The sequence below is a fragment of the Tympanuchus pallidicinctus genome, unplaced genomic scaffold, assembly GCF_026119805.1.
Source record: "Tympanuchus pallidicinctus isolate F22 unplaced genomic scaffold, pur_lepc_1.0 scaffold53, whole genome shotgun sequence".
In the NCBI taxonomy this organism is placed as follows: Eukaryota; Metazoa; Chordata; class Aves; order Galliformes; family Phasianidae; genus Tympanuchus; species Tympanuchus pallidicinctus.
The window spans coordinates 7,501-23,798 of NW_026294773.1; the positions used below are offsets into that span (position 1 = coordinate 7,501).

A 16,298-nucleotide genomic window follows, 5' to 3' on the forward strand; every position below is an offset into this window, starting at 1 on the left:
CCAGAACTCAGGATGGTCCCTGAGCCTCAGCATCCACGCAGCTCCCCAAGCACGAGATCAATCCCTACGAAACGATGCAGGTCCCCAGTACTCAGGTGGGTCCCCGAGCATTGGCTCAGCACCCAAGGATCTACAAGGATCCCCAAGAAGTCAAGTGGGTCCCCAGCATCCGGGTGGGCCCCAAAGAACCGGGTCATTCCCCAATAGCCCAGATGGATCCCCAAGAACTCCATTGGGCCCCTGAGCATCCATGAAGGTCCCCAGTATGCAGATGGGTCCCCGAGCTCCAGATCAGCCCCAAATGGGGCCACAAGGAGCCGTGTGGATCCCTAAGAACTCAGCTGTGTCTTTTGGCATCCGTGGGGGTCCCCAGCATTCATGTCTATCCCTGAGCACTCAGCTCAGCCCTGTGCTCCCTTGGTGCCCACCAGCCCTCTCCCTGCCCCTTGCAGGATGTTCCGCCGGTCGTACACAGCCGTGGGGCCCAGCTACTCCACCTCTGTCCTCAACTGCCTGAAGGTACTGGGGAGGGGGGACAGCACCCCAAGGACCCCCCAGCGGGGGGCCTTTGCAGAGGGGTTCAGCGTGGGATGTGTGGGAGAGGTGGCACGGTGGCGTTACTGGCATCGCCGGGCACTGCTGGGCATCGCTGGGCATTGCAATGGGCTTTAGTGGGCATCACTGGACGGCACTGGGCACTACTGGCACTGCTGGGGGGTCACTGGGCATCACTGGGTGTTGCTGAGCATCATTGGGCATCTCTGGGCATCACCTGCCATCCTGGGCATCTCTGAGCATCTCTGGGCATCTCTGGGCATCTCTGAGCATCTCTGGGCATTGCTGGGCATCACCTGCCATCCTGGGCACGTCTGGGCATCTCTGGGCATCTCTGAGCATCACCTGCCATCCTGGGCACCTCTGGGCATCTCTGGGCATCTCTGAGCATCACCTGCCATCCTTGGCATCTCTGAGCATCTCTGAGCATCTCTGGGCATCACCTGCCATCCTTGGCATCTCTGAGCATCTCTGGGCATCACCTGCCATCCTGGGCATCTCTGGGCATTGCTGGGCATCTCTGAGCATCTCTGAGCATCACCTGCCATCCTGGGCATCTCTGGGCATCTCTGGGCATCTCTGGGCATCACCTGCCATCCTGGGCATCTCTGGGCATCTCTGAGCATCTCTGAGCATCTCTGAGCATCACCTGCCATCCTGGGCATCTCTGGGCATCTCTGGGCATCTCTGGGCATCACCTGCCATCCTGGGCATCTCTGAGCATCTCTGAGCATCTCTGAGCATCACCTGCCATCCTGGGCATCTCTGAGCATCTCTGGGCATCACCTGCCATCCTGGGCATCTCTGAGCATCTCTGGGCATCTCTGGGCATCTCTGAGCATCACTTGCCATCCTGGGCATCTCTGAGCATCTCTGAGCATCTCTGAGCATCACCTGCTATCCTGGGCATCTCTGAGCATTATTGGGCATCTCTGGGCATCTCTGAGCATCACTGAGTCCCTCCATGTGCCCCCATCCTCCCCCAGAGCCTTGACCTGTGGTGTTTCGACGTCTTCGCCCTGCACCGTGTGACGGAGGAGCACTCCCTGCGCACCATCGTCTACGAGCTCTTCACCCGACACAACCTCAACAGCCGCTTCAAGGTGCTCCCAGCCCGTCCCCAGCCACGTCCCCCGGGGGTTTTTCCCTTTTGCACGAGCGTGACACGCGCGTGTGTCCCCGCAGATCCCCGCCGTGTTCCTCACCTCGCTGCTGGACGCGCTGGAGGTTGGCTATGGGAAGTACCGCAACCCCTACCACAAACAGGCGCACGCTGCTGATGTCACCCAGACCGTCCACTGCTTCCTGCTCCGCACTGGCATGCTGGTATGGGGACAGCGTGGGGACCACAAAGGGACGGGGGTAACCTGGGCTTTTCTGGTCCAGGGACGCTTGTTGTCACGGAGGCGGCACCGCATAGCGACTCGTTTGTCACCATGGAAATGCTGTGAGGATGCAGGGGGTCGGGGTCACCCCCGTTTGAGGGAGCAGGAGGGGGCACCTCGTGCTGTCACCCCCACTTGGTTGTCGCGTGCACTTTGTGGGGTCACACACTGCCGTGGGGACACACACAGCTGTGGGGTTGCACACGCGCTCAGGACCCTGTGCCCTTCTGCTCCCTGCCCCCTCGCTGGGTGGCATTGGTCCCTGTCCCTTTTTGGGGTGTGTGTCCCCCCCTCCAGCCCTCACCCCATGTCCCCCAGCACTACCTGACGGAGATTGAGGTCCTGGCCATCATCTTCGCTGCCGCCATCCACGACTACGAGCACACGGGCACCACCAACAGCTTCCACATCCAGACCAAGTGAGGGACGTGCACAGCACGGGGGGGGGGGACGGGGACGGCAAGGGGACGTGGCACCGCGTGGGGACACAGCATGGCGCAGGGATGTGGGGTGGCACAGGGATGTGGCACAGCATGGGGACATGGCACGGCGTGGAGATGTGGCACGGCATGGAGATGTGGCATGGCATGGGGACATGGCATGGCACAGGGATGTGGGGTGGCATGGGGACATGGCACGGCACAGGGATGTGGGGTGGCACAGGGATGTGGGGTGGCATGGGGACGTGGCACGGCACAGGGATGTGGGGTGGCACGGGGATGTGGGGTGGCATGGGGACGTGGCATGGCGTGGCACAGAGAGCAGAACAGGGGACCCGTTGTAGGGACACGTGGGACGCTTTGGGGCAAGGAAGTGCTGCTCGTCACCCCGTGGTCATGGGACAGATGTGCCGGAACCACAGGGCCACCAGTATGGCCCGGATAGAGATGTTCTGAAGCTATGGGGCCAGCAGTAGGGTCAGGACACAGACTGACACTGCCATGCGGGACACTGAGCAGTGCCACCACGTGTCCCCACTGTCCCCTCCACCCAGGTCAGACTGTGCCATCCTCTACAACGACCGCTCGGTGCTGGAGAACCACCACATCAGCGCCGTCTTCCGCATGATGCAGGACGACGAGATGAACATCTTCGTCAACCTCACCAAGGATGAATTCGTGTCAGTCCCCATCCCCACCCCATCCCGTTGTCCCCGTTGTCCCCGCCATCCCCACTGACCCCCTTGTTCCCACTGTCCCCATTGCTCTCTCCGTCCCCATGGACCCCACTGTCCTCATTATCCCCATTGACCCCCTTGTTCCCACTGTCCCCATTGCTCTCTCCGTCCCCATGGACCCCACTGTCCTCATTATCCCCACTGACCCCCTTGTTCCCACCGTCCCCATTGCTCTCTCCGTCCCCATGGACCCCACTGTCCTCATTATCCCCACTGACCCCCTTGTTCCCACTGTCCCCATTGCTCTCTCCGTCCCCATGGACCCCACTGTCCTCATTCTCCCCATTGACCCCCTTGTTCCCACCGTCCCCATTGCTCTCTCCATGCCCATGGACCCCACTGTCCTCATTATCCCCATTGACCCCCTTGTTCCCACCGTCCCCATTGCTCTCCCGTCCCCATGGACCCCACTGTCCTCATTATCCCCATTGACCCCCTTGTTCCCACCTTCCCCATTGCTCTCTCCGTCCCCATGGACCCCACTGTCCTCATTATCCCCATTGTCCTTGACATCCCCGTTGGCCCCATTGCCCTCGCCGCCCCGTTGTCCCCCTTGCCCCCATTTGTCCCCGCTGTCCCCATGATCCCTGACAGCGCCGTCCCCTCTGGGCACAGGGAGCTGCGGGCTCTGGTCATCGAGATGGTCCTGGCCACCGACATGTCGTGCCACTTCCAGCAGGTGAAATCCATGAAGACGGCACTGCAGCAGCTGGAGCGGTGAGCGCGGGTTCTGGGGACGTGGCACAGGGGAGGGGACACGTTTTAGGGCCAGGGTCGAATCCCAGATGCCCTCCTCAGGATCGACAAATCCAAGGTGCTGTCGCTGCTGCTGCACGCGGCCGACATCAGCCACCCCACCAAGCAGTGGACGGTGCACAGCCGCTGGACCAAAGCTCTGATGGAGGAGTTCTTCAGGCAGGTATGGGCCCCCCCTGTGTCCCCTGGGGCTGAGGGGGGGGGTGGGGACCCCCACACAGGGGGACATTTTGGGGACACTTGGTGCCTCTCGGCAGGGGGACAAGGAGGCTGAGCTGGGGCTGCCCTTCTCGCCCCTCTGCGACCGCACCTCCACGCTGGTGGCCCAGTCCCAGATCGGTGAGCGGTGGTCGCGTCCCCCCACAACCCCGTCCCCAACCCTGGGGTGACGCAGCCCCCGCCCCACGTCGCCGTGCCCTTTCCCCCCACCGCAGGTTTCATTGACTTCATCGTGGAGCCCACTTTCTCTGTGCTGACCGACGTGGCCGAGAAGATGGTGCTGCCCCAAAACGAGGATGGTTCCAAAGCCAAGGGCAACCCGGCGGGCGGCCAGCAGGCCAGGTTGGGGGGCCAGCAGCCACCCTCCATCTTTCCACCAGGCTCAGCTGTGTGGTTGCGCCTCGGTTTCCCCTTCCCCTGAGCGGTGGGGCTCAGCCTTGAGGGGGAACCCATCGCATTTGGGCTACGGGGACGCATAGGGTGAGGGTGACAACTGGTGACTCTGCCCCCACAGCTCCCAGTGGCGACAGACATCCCTGGATGAACACCTGGAGCTTGGGGACATCAAGGCTGACCTGGCCAGCTTCCGTTCCACCTGGACCAAATACATCCAGGAGAACAAGCAGAAGTGGAAGGAGAGGGCGGCCAGCGGTAGGTGACAGCCACCAGAGCCACCAAACATCCTTTGGTGGTGTCCCATGGGGTGGTGACCCGTGGGATGGTGACCCACAGAGAGAGACAACCCAATTCGAGGTGACTCCCAAATAAGTTGGGTTTTGCTCATCCCCTGGGACCCCCTAAGCGTCCCCTTGTCACCCCACAGGCATCACCAACCAAGCGTCCATCGAGGAGCTGCCACCCTACGAGGAGGAGCCCCCCGTGCCCCCCACCCAGCACAAGCACAATGGCGAGGTGGAATAGCACACGGCCGAGGTGGGCACCCAAAACATGGGGGCACCCTGGGGGGGCCGCAGCTCGTTTTCGTGCCGAGCCCTGAGCGTCCCCTTCGGGGTGGCAGGTCCTCATCCAACCCAGTGATGCCGTTCAGTCCAAAGTCTTTGATGCCATCGACTTCAGCACCATTCGCAGGGAAGGAGCCGCCGGGGTCCGTGCCAAGAGCATCCCCCGATGGCAGCGCCGGGTCCTGGGGGGCCGGGACCCCTGGGATTTCCTCCCATCCTGTGCCAAACCGTCCGCCAAGCCGTGCGGTGCTGATCCACGGGTGATGGTGATGCTGAGCCTCTCACTGCCGCGCCGGAGGGATTTGTCCTTATGGCTTTTTAGAAATCTGCTTCTCGCCCCGCAGGGGATCCAGGTGTTGGGGAAGGGGGTGGTGGCACCGCGGGGGAGGCAGGGGACCGAAGGATGGAGGAACTGTAAGGGGTTTGTTGTCACTTCGGGCCCCTCTTTTTCTTGCTGGGTCTGTGCTCACGCTGCTGGGTGTCCCCAGGTGTCCCCCTGTGCCGTCCCCATCCCGTCCCACCTGCTTGGAGATGGCAGATGCTGAGATCTGTCCCTATCTTGAGCATCTCCGGTGTGGGGTGGCTTCTGAGTTATGGCTCTCCTGGGTTGGGGACCCTCCTCTGTGGGGCCCGGACCCAGGGAAACCCCAAGGCCAGGGAGCTGGGGCCAGCCGAGGGGGGGGACAAAGTTGGTACCCACAGTGGCCCTGAGGTTCTTCCAGCACCCCCAGTTCTGTGCCTACAGCCCCTATGGCTGCAGTGTGCCGCATGCACTGCTGCCCCTGGTGGATTTCCAGTCCCCCAACCCTGCTCCAAAACACCCCCAGGAGACCCCGCTCCCTCCGGCATCCTGGCACCGGCGTGCTTCAGCATCCTCCAGCTTCCCAAGCTCTGGCGTGCTCGAGCATCCTCTGCATCTGGGTTCCACTGTGCTCGAGAATCTCCAGCATCCTGGCTCCAAAGTGCTCCAGAACCCCAAACTGGTGCCCTCCAGAACCTGACTTGGAGTGCTGCAGCATCTCCAGCATCCTGGCTCCAAAGTGCTCGAGAATCTCCAGCATCCTGGCTCCAAAGTGCTCCAGAACCCCAAACCGATGCCCTCCAGAACCCGACTTGAAGCATTCCAGCATCTCCAGCATCCTGGCTCCACTGTGCTCGAGAATCTCCAGCATCCCGGCTCCAAAGTGCTCCAGAACCCCAAACTGGTGCCCTCCAGAACCCGACTTGGAGCACTCCAGCACCTCCAGCATCCTGGCTCCAGTGTGCTTGAGAATCTCCAGCATCCTGGCTCCAAAGTGCTCCAGAACCCCAAACCGATGCCCTCCAGCATCTCCAGCATCCTGGCTCCACTGTGCTCGAGAATCTCCAGCATCTTGGCTCCAAAGTGCTCCAGAACCCCAAACCGATGCCCTCCAGCATCTCCAGCATCCTGTCTCCGACCTCCTCCAGAACCCCAAACTGGAGCTCTCCAGCCCCCCCCCGCACCCCCTTCAGCTCCATTTTACCCCAGCACCCCCAAAATCTCCAACAACCCGGAGCATCTTCCAGCTCCGTCGTCCTTCCCCCTTCTGTGGTGCCTGGATCTCCCCACGGCTCCGGCCCGGCCCTGTACATAGCCCAGCACACAGCTGTGTGTCTTTGTACTTTTCTACCATGCGGTCACGTCGTGCCTCCATCACTGCTGGCACAGCTCCGCCTCGCGCCCGCCCGCACACGCATGTGAAATCAAGAGCAGCTGCTAACGAGCAATTAATAAACCGTACGCCACCGCCAGCCCGAGCTCTGAGCAGTGAGGGGAGCCGTGCTCAAGCGTTGGGGATCAGGGATGGAATTTGGGGGGGGTCCTGAGCTTTCCGTGCTGAGCAAGGAGGAGACGCTGTGGAAAGGATCCATTTAATAGCAGTGTGGCTCAGCTCTGCGTGCACTCGCGTGTGCGCGTGGGTTCACGTGTGTGTGTGTGTGTGTGTTCACGCGTGTTCACGTGTGTCCATTCGTGCCCGCGGCGGCTGTGTGCGCAGTGCAGCACCGGTGTGCCATCGTCCTCCCTCCCCTCAACGAGGAGCTGTGCCCCCAAAATGGAGCGCGAGGGGACCGGGGGGGGGGGGGTCCTGGGGTCACCCCGGTGGTGGCAGTGGGGACACAGAGGGGGGTTTTGTCCCCATAGAAGAGGGGGGTGGGAAAAGGGGGGGGTGAGGAGGGGGGAGATAAAAAAAATCCGTCACGAACGCCGTCGGAATCTTAGAAAATGATTGATAGAAAAAAAGCAGGCGGCGCTTCGGCTCCAACGGGGACAGCAGCACCTGGGGACGGAGGGACGGAGGGACGTGGGGGGGTCGTGGGGGGGGGCGTGCAGCCACTTCCCTGTCTGCTGTCACCTCCAACTGCCGCGCTGCCCCTGGGCACTGGATCAGTGCCCCCACGGCGTCCCCAGTGCGGATACACAGCACCCCAGTCTGCAACCCCAGAGTCCCACTATGTCCCCAAGCGTCCCAGTGTGCATCCAGAGCATCCCAGTATGTCCCCAAATGTCCCAGTATGTCCCCAAGTGTCCCAGTGTGCATCCAGAGCATCCCAGTATGTCCCCAAGTGTCCCAGTATGTCCCCAAGTGTCCCAGTACACAACCCACATCCCAGTATGCCCACCTCCCAGCCCCCCAGCATGCTACCTGTGTCCCACTATGCACCCAGAGCACCCCAGTATGTGCTCACAGCATCCCAGTATGTCCCCAAGTGTCCCAGTGTGCACCCAGAATGTCCCACTATGTCCCCAAATGTCCCAGTATGTCCCCAAATGTCCCAGTATGTCCCCAAGTGTCCCAGTGTGCACCCAGAGCGTCCCAGTATGTCCCCAAATGTCCCAGTATGTCCCCAAGTGTCCCAGTACACAACCCACATCCCAGTATGCACACCTCCCAGCCCCCCAGCATGCTACCTGTGTCCCACTATGCACCCAGAGCACCCCAGTATGTGCTCACAGCATCCCAGTATGATCCCAAGTGTCCCAGTGTGCACCCAGAATGTCCCAGTATGTCCCCAAATGTCCCAGTATGTCCCCAAGTGTTCCAGTGTGCACCCAGAGCATCCCAGTATGTCCCCAAGTGTCCCAGTATGTCCCCAAGTGTCCCAGTGTGCACCCAGAGTGTCCCAGTATGTCCCCAAGTGTCCCAGTGTGCACCCAGAGCACCCCAGTATGTGCTCACAGCATCCCAGTATGTCCCCAAGTGTCCCAGTGTGCACCCAGAGCATCCCAGTATGTCCCCAAGTGTCCCAGTACACAACCCACATCCCAGTATGCTCACCTCCCAGCCCCCCAGCATGCTACCCGTGTTCCACTATGCACCCAGGGCACCCCAGTATGTGCTCACAGCATCCCAGTATGTCCCCAAGTGTCCCAGTATGCAGCCCACCTCCCCGTACGCCCCCCAGCCCCCCAGACGTACCTACAGGCCGCCAGCAGCTCCCTTTCCCCCCGGTGCTATATGAGTGCCCTCATCACCCGGACTTCGCCGCTCTCCCCCGTGGGTCCCTGCGGCGCAAATTGGGGTTGGCTGAGCGCAGACCCCGACCCCCCACCCCCCCTTCAGCCCCAGGCCACTCACTGTCACCGGGGCCTGGGCCGCCCTGCTGTGTTGGCTGAGCCTGGGCCAGCGGGCAGCTGCCCCCAGGGCTGTGGCTGTGCTCGGTGTCACCGCGGTGGCAGCAGCCTGGGCTGCGCTCCTGGCCTCCAGCAGCCGCCTCCTCGTCCTCCTCGCCCCGCGCCTGCTTGCACAGGTGATGCTCCACCATCATCTGCAGCTCTGCGAGGCAGGGAGCGTGCCTGTGTCCCCGAGCCCTCATGATGTCCCCTCTCTGTCCCCCACCCGGCGAGCTGGGCAGCCACCTGTCCCCATTGGTGGCACCTGAGCGCCGTGGCCCTGCATCCCCCTGTCCCCAGCTGTGTGCTCCTGCCCCCTTGGGATCCTCTGTGCCACCGAGGAGGTGGCATCACAACTTGGTCACCCACGCGTCCCCCGTGGCGCCCGGGGAGATGTCACCTGATGTCACCTCAGGTACCTTTCACGGTGGGGGTGGTGCAGTACACCTTCTTCCTCTGCCGGGGGGACATGGCCAGACCCGACTGCAAAGCAAGCAGAGGAGGAGGAGGGGGAGGTGATGCGATGGGGGGACACCTCGGGGTGCTGGGGACACCTCAGGTCATCGCCTACCTTCAGCAGGGCGTTGGGGAGTCGGTCCTCATCGATCTCTGGGGGACGGCATAGGGACAGAAGGAGCGGGTGGTTAGGGGTGGTGGCACCCATGGGTGCTTGGTGACCCCCGGAGCGCCCACATGGGGACGTATGGGGATGGGGACAGCGCTGCTCCGGGACCCACTCAGCATCAGGGACAAAGCACAGCGACAACCGACACCTCAGCCCCATCCCTCTGAAGGTGACACGTCAGGGGTGGGGGTCCCACAGCCGCCCCCCATGCTGTGAAATCGGGCTGGCAGGGGCTGCATCCTGACCCTGTTTTGGTTGTCCCGGTGCCGTGACGAAAGTAGCCTCAAATACCCAGGGACAGCATTTGGGAACGCAGTGTCCCAGCCACCTCAAAAACAAGAGAGATTGAGGCACCCCAGGAGAGGAGACGGACGGGGCAGGAAGCCGGCAGGGTCACATCCCGTCCCCAAAGGCCAGGAGGGGGGAGGAGGGCAGCGAAGCTCTCAAATATCACCTCTGCTCCGCCTCCCCCCCCTCCATGACCCAACCCCAGGGACGTGCCGGGCATCCCGGGGAGGGCACAGAGGGGGGGGGGAGACGGGCATCACCAGCAGCTGCTTCCCCTGGAGATGGATGGGCTGAAACACGGAGCGCAACGCGGCGCACGGCCACCGCTGTCCCCGCGGTGAGCCTCCATTGTGCCACCCGAAAACCCCTGGGTGACACCGCGACACAAACGGGGACCCACCTGGGGACGATTGGTCGCTGCTCAGCACCAGGCTGGCCGGCGTCGGTCGGCGTCGACGGATCTGTAAAAGAAGGGACAAATGTCGGGAACGCCCCAAACTCCAGCCCGACCCACATCCCCCACCGGCACCGCGGCGTCGCCCGCTCGTGTCCTTGTCCCCAAACGGGAGGCGGTGGCTCCTCGGGGACGCTGCCCTGCCCGGCGGCTGAGGGACGCAGGTGGCTTTTATATCAACATCTCCTTAACGACAAACGGCAGCTAATTATACCGCCGTGCCGGGAAGAGCGTGGGGACAGAGAGGCCGTGACAGCGCCTGGGCTCTGCCCTTCCTCGGGGACAGCGCTCGTCACCGTGTCCTTGCCCAAGGTCACCGGCAGCATCCCGCCCCGCGGATCGGCGTGTGCCCCTCTGCTTGTCCCGCTGGGGGGCTTGGTGACCCTTCAGAGGGGGTTTGGTGGCCCTGTCACCCTGTGCCGTGCAGCGGCACCGCGTCCCGCTGCTGCTCGCCCTGCTTCCCCGCTGACCCACTGACTGAGTAGCACCGAATTTCCCGGAGAGGATTCCCTAATGAGCCCCGCTGCCTTAATGAGATGCTGATGAGATGCTAACGAACCGGCAGCGACGGAAGCCCCCTCCCCAGCCCCAGCCCCGGCCCCAGCCCACCCTGCGGCCCCACCGCCGCTTCAATCCCCCCCCCCCCCTCCTCCCCGCATCCTCCCGGTTGCCATAGAAACCCGCGATCTGGATTTTAAACGGAGATTAAAAGGGAGACCGAATTCGCCCCCTCCCCATCACCCACCGCTCCCGGCCCACGGCCCCATCGCCGGCCCTTTGTCACCTCTCCCCCCCCCTACCCCCCATCGTCACCTCCTCCGCCCCAAGGCTCGGGGTGACAGCGATGGGTTGGGATCTCAGGGCTGGATCTGGGTCATGGGATCCCATAAGAGCGATCCCAAGGCAACCCCGGGCTGCTGGAGCGCCCCGAATGCCCCCCAAGGGGACGGAGCCACTGTCACCCCCAGGACAGGGCAGGGGACAGAGGGGCGACCCCCTCAAGGTCACACGGATGCACCTGAGAACCACAGAGCGGCTGCACCCCGATCCCTGCTCAGGGATGGACTCACAGCCCTCCCCATCCCAGCACCCTGCGGTGCTCCAGTCCCCAGTCCTGGAGGGGTCTCTGCTCCCCAGCCCTATAGGATGCTCCATTCCCTGACCCCACACCCCGTTCCCCAGCCCCACAGAGGGATGCTCAGGTCCTCAGCCCCATAGGACGCTCCATTCCCTGACACTAGAGGGATGCTTTCGTCCCCAGCCCTATGGGACGCTCCATTCCCCAGCCCCACAGAAGGACGCTCAGGTCCCAGCCCTATGGGACGCTTCATTCCCTGACCCCACGGAGGGACGCTTTGTTTCCCAGCCCCAAAGATGGATGCTCAGGTCTTCAGCCTTATGGGGTGCTCCATTCCCTGACCCCATAGACAGACACTCCACTCCCCAGCCCCACAGAAGGACATTGGTGTCCCAGCCCTATAGGACTCTCCATTCCCTGACCCCACAGAAGGATGCTCCATTCTCCAGCCCCACAGAGGGTCGCTCAGGTCCCAGCCCTATAGGACTCCATTCCCTGACCCCATAGACAGACACTCCACTCCCCAGCCCCACGCAGGGATGCTCAGATCCTCAGCCCTATAAGACGCTCCATTCCCTGACCCCACAGAGGGTCGCTCAGGTCCCAGCCCTATAGGACGCCCCATCCCCCGGCCCCACAGGAGATGCTGGGATCCCCCACCTCTCCGTTCTCCTCCCCAGCCTATTTTTAGAGCATCGATTCAGAGCTGCAGCAGCCCAGCAGCATCATCCCACCATGGGGACGGCAGCCCTGCGGGGCTCAGTGGGGCTGGGGGTCCCCTTTCCATCCTTCCCATCCTATAGGGCTGATGTAGGGGGGGGGGGCAAAGAAGAGGGGGGGGGGGGATCGAGGAGCAGAAAGGAGCTGGAAACCGAATGGGATTTGGGAGCAGCTGGGTGGATGCAGCCCAGCCCTGAGCATGACAGAGCAAAGCGCAGGGCCAGCCCTGCAGGGCACGGGGGGCACCCAGAGGAGGGCAGCCCCACATCCTCCCCACAGCCCCCCCCCCCCAATTGAGGGAGAACACGGCATTAAAACCCCATTCCACATGGAGGGGGGGGGGGGGGGGACACCCCCCGAAGAGGAAGGTGGACGTGGAGGTTGATGCCAAACCAACGGGGGACTTCAGACATCGGCTGAGTTGAGTTGAGCGAAAGGAACCCGCGAGGGACGGCCCCACAAACTTCCCACCCCAGCTTTATGGGGCGAAGGCTCTCGTTTCCCTCCATCATTTCCTCCACCATGGAAGACTTTTATCCTCCTGCACCCGCCGGGGGGTGAGGATACCTTCCTTGGGTTCCCCTGTTTAAAAGCTGTGGCCTAACGAGCGAAGGGAGCGTTCCGAATTAAAGGGAAACTCATCAAAGGGGTCGGGAAAATGGGGAAGGGGGGGGAGGTGAGCCCTCAACCACCCCTAAAAACCACGGGTCCCCACGGTGGAGAACGAAGGATGGGGTTGTGAGGGTTCCCCACCTGGGGATGTTGGCACCCCGAGCAGCGGAGCTGTGATCCCCATCCCTGCCCCCCTGCACCAGGATGGGGGCATTGGGGGCATCGGGGGGGGGCATTGGGGGGCAATGGGTGCAAGGGGGGGGGGCTGAGGTCAATTTTGGATTCAAATAGGGTCCAATGGGACGCAGCCAAACGCAGCTTGGGGGGGGGGGGGGGGTAAATTGAGGCAGGGATGGGCACGGGACCCCCCAGCCCCCCCCCATCCCATTGTGCCCCTCAACCTAAGGTGGGTTTGGGGGCCCCTTCTCTGAGCCCCCCCCCCCCCACCCCAGATGGTGCTTGGCCATATTTAACCACAGCGAGATGCTCCCCACAGAGCTCAGCCCCACAACGCTGTACCCCCCCTTGGGTGGGAGGGTAGGGGGGTGGGGGGGGGGCAGCACCCCGGGGGTCAGCAGGACCCCATTTATCTGGGGAGGGGAGAGGTGGGGACCCCCTCTATTTATTCCAGCTGCCTCACAGAGCTCCTCAAACCCAGATGCTGAGGGCATGACCCTTTCCATGGCCCCCCCACCCCTTTCCATGGCTCCCCCCAACCCCATCCATGGTCCCCCCCAACCCTTTCTATGGTCCCCCCAACCCTTTCCATGGCCCCCCCAACCCTTTCTATGGTCCCCCCCCACCCCTTTCCATGGTCCCCCAAACCCTTTCTATGGTCCTCCAACCCCATCCATGGTCCCCCCCCAAACCCTTTCCATGGTCCCCCCTCACCCCTTTCCATGGTCCCCCCCCAACCCCATCCATGGTCCCCCCCCCAACCCCATCCATGGTCCCCCCCCCAACCCCATCCATGGTCCCCCCCCAATCCTTTGCCTTAAGGACTCCCAGCCCGACCTCAAATCGGGACCCTCAAATCTCAACCCATAGGATTTGGGGCTGGAGGAACTCCTGAGGGCCGTAGGGTGCTGGAGGTGAGTTTGTTTGGGGGACTGGGGGGGCAGGGGGGGGTCGGGGGGGGGTGTTTCACCCACGTTGCCAGCTCTGGGACATGCAATACCTGCTGCTATTCTGGGGCCTCGCGCTGAGCCAAAAGGGTTTGGCAATGCCTTCAGAACCCGAATTTGGGTGCTGCCAGCTGTGGGGTGCTGCCGGCCAACCCGTGTCTGTTCCCCCCCCCCCCCCCCCCCGTGTCACCCTATAGAGCCAGAGGGCAGGGAAGGGGAGGGGGGATGGGGGGGGGGGGGGGGGGACACCGCCCTACAGCCACCCCCCCCTTCTCCTGGATCCCCTCCAGGGATTGAGCAACACGGGGCTGGTTGTAGGGCCGTGGGGTCCGGGTAAACCTACACTCCCCCCCCCCTTCCCCCCCCCGGCAACCCAAAGGCCAACACAGAGCCCGTGCCCCATAGCCACCCCACGGGGCAGCGGAGGGATCCCCAGTGCTGACCCCCAACCCCCCCCCCCCCCCCCCCCCCGTGGTCCCTATGTCGGTATTGGGATCACCGCACCCCCCCAAACCCCTTGCACCCCCCAAAACGGTGCGGGGACCCCAAGCAGAGCCGCACGGCACCGGGGGGGGGCTGTCACAGAGTGGTCCCCACCCCACAGACCCCGGGATGTACGGATTATAGAGGGGGGTTAGGGGGCGGCTCACCCCATCCATACCCGTGCGGTTGCCCCTTGAGGGGGGGCAAAGACCCCCTATTGCAAGAACCCCCCCTTCTTTCCTCCCCTCGTTGTCCCTTGGGGGTCTGCAGAGCAGCCTCAGCCTCCCCCCTCTCTTCCTCCTCCTCCTCCTCCTCTCCCCTCCCGCTCTCCCCACCTGCTCCGCCGCCTCCGGGTCGAGGTGCGGCTCCAGCAGCGGTACGGTGAATTGGATTTTACGGGGCCCGTTGGGTTCCATGGCGGGCAGCTCCTCCGGTGCCGTTACCCGGTGCTCACCGGCGGCTCCCGGTGCCGCCCCGCCCCGCCCCGCCCCGGTTCTGCTCCGCTCCTCCGCCGCCGCCGCTCCCGGTCCCGAACGCCGCACCGCTCCGCCCCACAGCGCGGCCCCATTGGTTGGAAGAGGCCCCGGGAGGGGAACGGGGCGGACGGACGGACGGACGGACGGGGAGAGCGGCGGGGATGGGCAGGTGGAGAGGAGAGCGGAGAGAGGGAACGGACACGTGGACAGAAGGACGGACGCACGGGCGGAAGGATGGACGGACGGACGGACGGACGGGTGGATGGATGGATGGATGGATGGGCAGAAGGGCAGGCGTACGGACAGAAGGACGGACACACGGCTAGAAGGGCGGACACACGGACAGCAGGGCGGCCATGCGGGCAGGAGGGCAGAAAAGGAGGCAAAAAGACAGACAGGAGGACAGACTGAGGGACAGACAGGCACACGGGACACAGGGATGGACACATGGACAGACACAAGGACACAAAGGCAGACAAACGGACTCCGGGACGGACACACGGACGGGGTGACCCGAAGGGGTGGGAGCACGGGGAAGGGGGTGGCGGGGGGGGACACACAAACAAGAGGACGCACAGCGCCAGGACGCACGGCCACGTGGAGCGGGACCCCTGAGCACGGGACGTAGGGACGGACAGACACACGGACACGTTACAGACACACGGACACGTTGCACACACGTGGGCAATGCGCGTGCAAAGTCCGCACGTGCTGCTGCCGGCACCGCTGCCCTCGGTGCAAATTCCCCTTCTCCGCATCGATCGCCCGCACCGCTCCTCCCCCCCCCCCCCCCCTCCGTTCCCCCGCAGGGCACGGCGACCCACAGCGGCGGCCCCATGACTTGTAGGGCGATGTGGGGCGAGGTGTCGTCGTCCCCATCCCCCCCCCCCCCCCCCCCATCCCCGTGGTGGTGGACGGGCCGGAGATTGGCGGCTCTCCCCGGATACAGCCCTACAAAAGCGGACGGACAGTTCAAGGATGGAGACCCCCGGTGCCCCCCATAACGTGGGCTTGGAGGCTGCCATACTGCAGCCCCTCCACCCCGGGGGTAAAAGGGGGGGTGGGGAAGCATTTCCGTGTGCCCCCCATCCCACAGGGGACGCGGTGACCCCCAGCTCTGACCTCCAGCCCGGCAGCTGCTGCTGTTGGGCGTTGGGGAGGATTAGTCTGGAGCTGGTGAGAAAGAACGAGCCGCCCCCCCTCCCTCAGCACATCCTAATTAAAACCCAACTCCGCCCCTCCAACCCCCCCCCCATTCATCCACTCTGTGTCCCCATAAGGGCGCTGCCAGCCCCTCTGCTGCCATAGGACCCCATAGAACTCTGCACCCCCCCCCCCCCCGAATGGAAGCTGTGACCCCCAGGGTGGGCACAGGGATGCACTCAGGTGTCCTTTGCTCCGCATCATCCGTCCCTGGATTCTGGTGGGGTCTGTGGGGCCCTTTTCCCGTATCTCCTCTCCCCATTCCTTCCTCCTTGCCCCCTGTCCATCCACTGTTCCCCATCCCTTTTTCCCTGCCCTTTTTCCCCTCTTTTCCCCCATCTCTTGTCCCCACTCCCTCTTCCCTGTCCCCCGTTCCCCATTTCTTGCCCCTATCCCACGTCCCTTGTTCTCTACTCCCTGTCCCCAATCCCTTGTCCCCTGTCCCACCCCTGTTCAGCCCCCCACCCCCTGCCCACCGTCCCCTTTCCCTGCATGGGGCTGAACTGCTACATTTTGGTCTTCCACCACCCTCAGTGCCCCCATGACC

At 63.5% G+C, this 16,298-nt stretch overlaps 2 protein-coding genes and 2 long non-coding RNA genes across 7 annotated transcripts in view; 2 read left to right on the forward strand and 2 right to left on the reverse strand.

Annotated features, from left to right (window-relative positions):
* Positions 1 to 6,827, forward strand: part of PDE1B (phosphodiesterase 1B) — an 8,310-nt gene extending 1,483 nt beyond the window's left edge. The window contains exons 3-14 of one of the 2 annotated variants that reach the window (XM_052705203.1): positions 453 to 519; positions 1,542 to 1,658; positions 1,741 to 1,881; positions 2,259 to 2,359; positions 2,935 to 3,060; positions 3,733 to 3,834; positions 3,916 to 4,036; positions 4,131 to 4,212; positions 4,308 to 4,434; positions 4,607 to 4,743; positions 4,916 to 5,025; positions 5,111 to 6,827. In XM_052705203.1, coding sequence (XP_052561163.1) covers positions 453 to 519; positions 1,542 to 1,658; positions 1,741 to 1,881; positions 2,259 to 2,359; positions 2,935 to 3,060; positions 3,733 to 3,834; positions 3,916 to 4,036; positions 4,131 to 4,212; positions 4,308 to 4,434; positions 4,607 to 4,743; positions 4,916 to 5,013 — 1,219 coding nt within the window. In that variant the 3' untranslated portion in view covers positions 5,014 to 5,025; positions 5,111 to 6,827. The remainder of the gene's footprint in view (positions 1 to 452; positions 520 to 1,541; positions 1,659 to 1,740; positions 1,882 to 2,258; positions 2,360 to 2,934; positions 3,061 to 3,732; positions 3,835 to 3,915; positions 4,037 to 4,130; positions 4,213 to 4,307; positions 4,435 to 4,606; positions 4,744 to 4,915; positions 5,026 to 5,110) is intronic. The other variant, XM_052705204.1, reaches the window with a different exon arrangement.
* Positions 604 to 1,614, reverse strand: LOC128091838 (uncharacterized). 2 transcript variants are annotated; one of them, XR_008211526.1, is made up of 4 exons: positions 1,509 to 1,614; positions 1,146 to 1,253; positions 917 to 949; positions 604 to 818 (listed from the first exon to the last, which is right to left on the reverse strand). It is a non-coding gene; the product is annotated as an uncharacterized LOC128091838 (long non-coding RNA). The 2 variants fall into 2 exon arrangements; XR_008211525.1 differs by lacking the exon at positions 1,509 to 1,614 and adding an exon at positions 1,342 to 1,401.
* A 104-nt stretch (positions 6,828 to 6,931) lies between the features above and the next one.
* PPP1R1A (protein phosphatase 1 regulatory inhibitor subunit 1A) lies at positions 6,932 to 15,096 on the reverse strand. 2 transcript variants are annotated; one of them, XM_052705206.1, is made up of 7 exons: positions 14,408 to 15,096; positions 10,002 to 10,062; positions 9,260 to 9,297; positions 9,108 to 9,171; positions 8,660 to 8,851; positions 8,495 to 8,580; positions 6,932 to 7,354 (listed from the first exon to the last, which is right to left on the reverse strand). In XM_052705206.1, exons 1-6 carry the CDS (start codon positions 14,486 to 14,488, stop codon positions 8,495 to 8,497), a joined length of 522 nt encoding a protein of 173 aa, XP_052561166.1. In that variant the 5' UTR covers positions 14,489 to 15,096; the 3' UTR covers positions 6,932 to 7,354. The 2 variants fall into 2 exon arrangements, with proteins under 2 accessions (XP_052561166.1, XP_052561165.1); XM_052705205.1 differs by having other exon boundaries at positions 8,654 to 8,851; positions 14,408 to 15,094.
* On the forward strand, positions 7,811 to 8,334 carry LOC128091837 (uncharacterized). Its single transcript, XR_008211524.1, has 3 exons — positions 7,811 to 7,926; positions 8,132 to 8,215; positions 8,257 to 8,334. It is a non-coding gene; the product is annotated as an uncharacterized LOC128091837 (long non-coding RNA).
* Positions 15,097 to 16,298: the final 1,202 nt, after the last annotated feature.

Excerpts from the sequence above, each read along its gene's own strand:
- PPP1R1A (XM_052705205.1), bottom strand. The coding sequence starts at position 14,488 with ATGGAACCCAACGGGCCCCGTAAAATCCAATTCACCGTACCGCTGCTG. Across the intron at positions 8,852-9,107 it reads CACCACCCCCACCGTGAAAG|AGCTGCAGATGATGGTGGAG; the intron begins GTACCTGAGGTG and ends CCTGCCTCGCAG. Across the intron at positions 8,581-8,653 it reads CGGCCCAGGCCCCGGTGACA|GGACCCACGGGGGAGAGCGG; the intron begins GTGAGTGGCCTG and ends TTTGCGCCGCAG.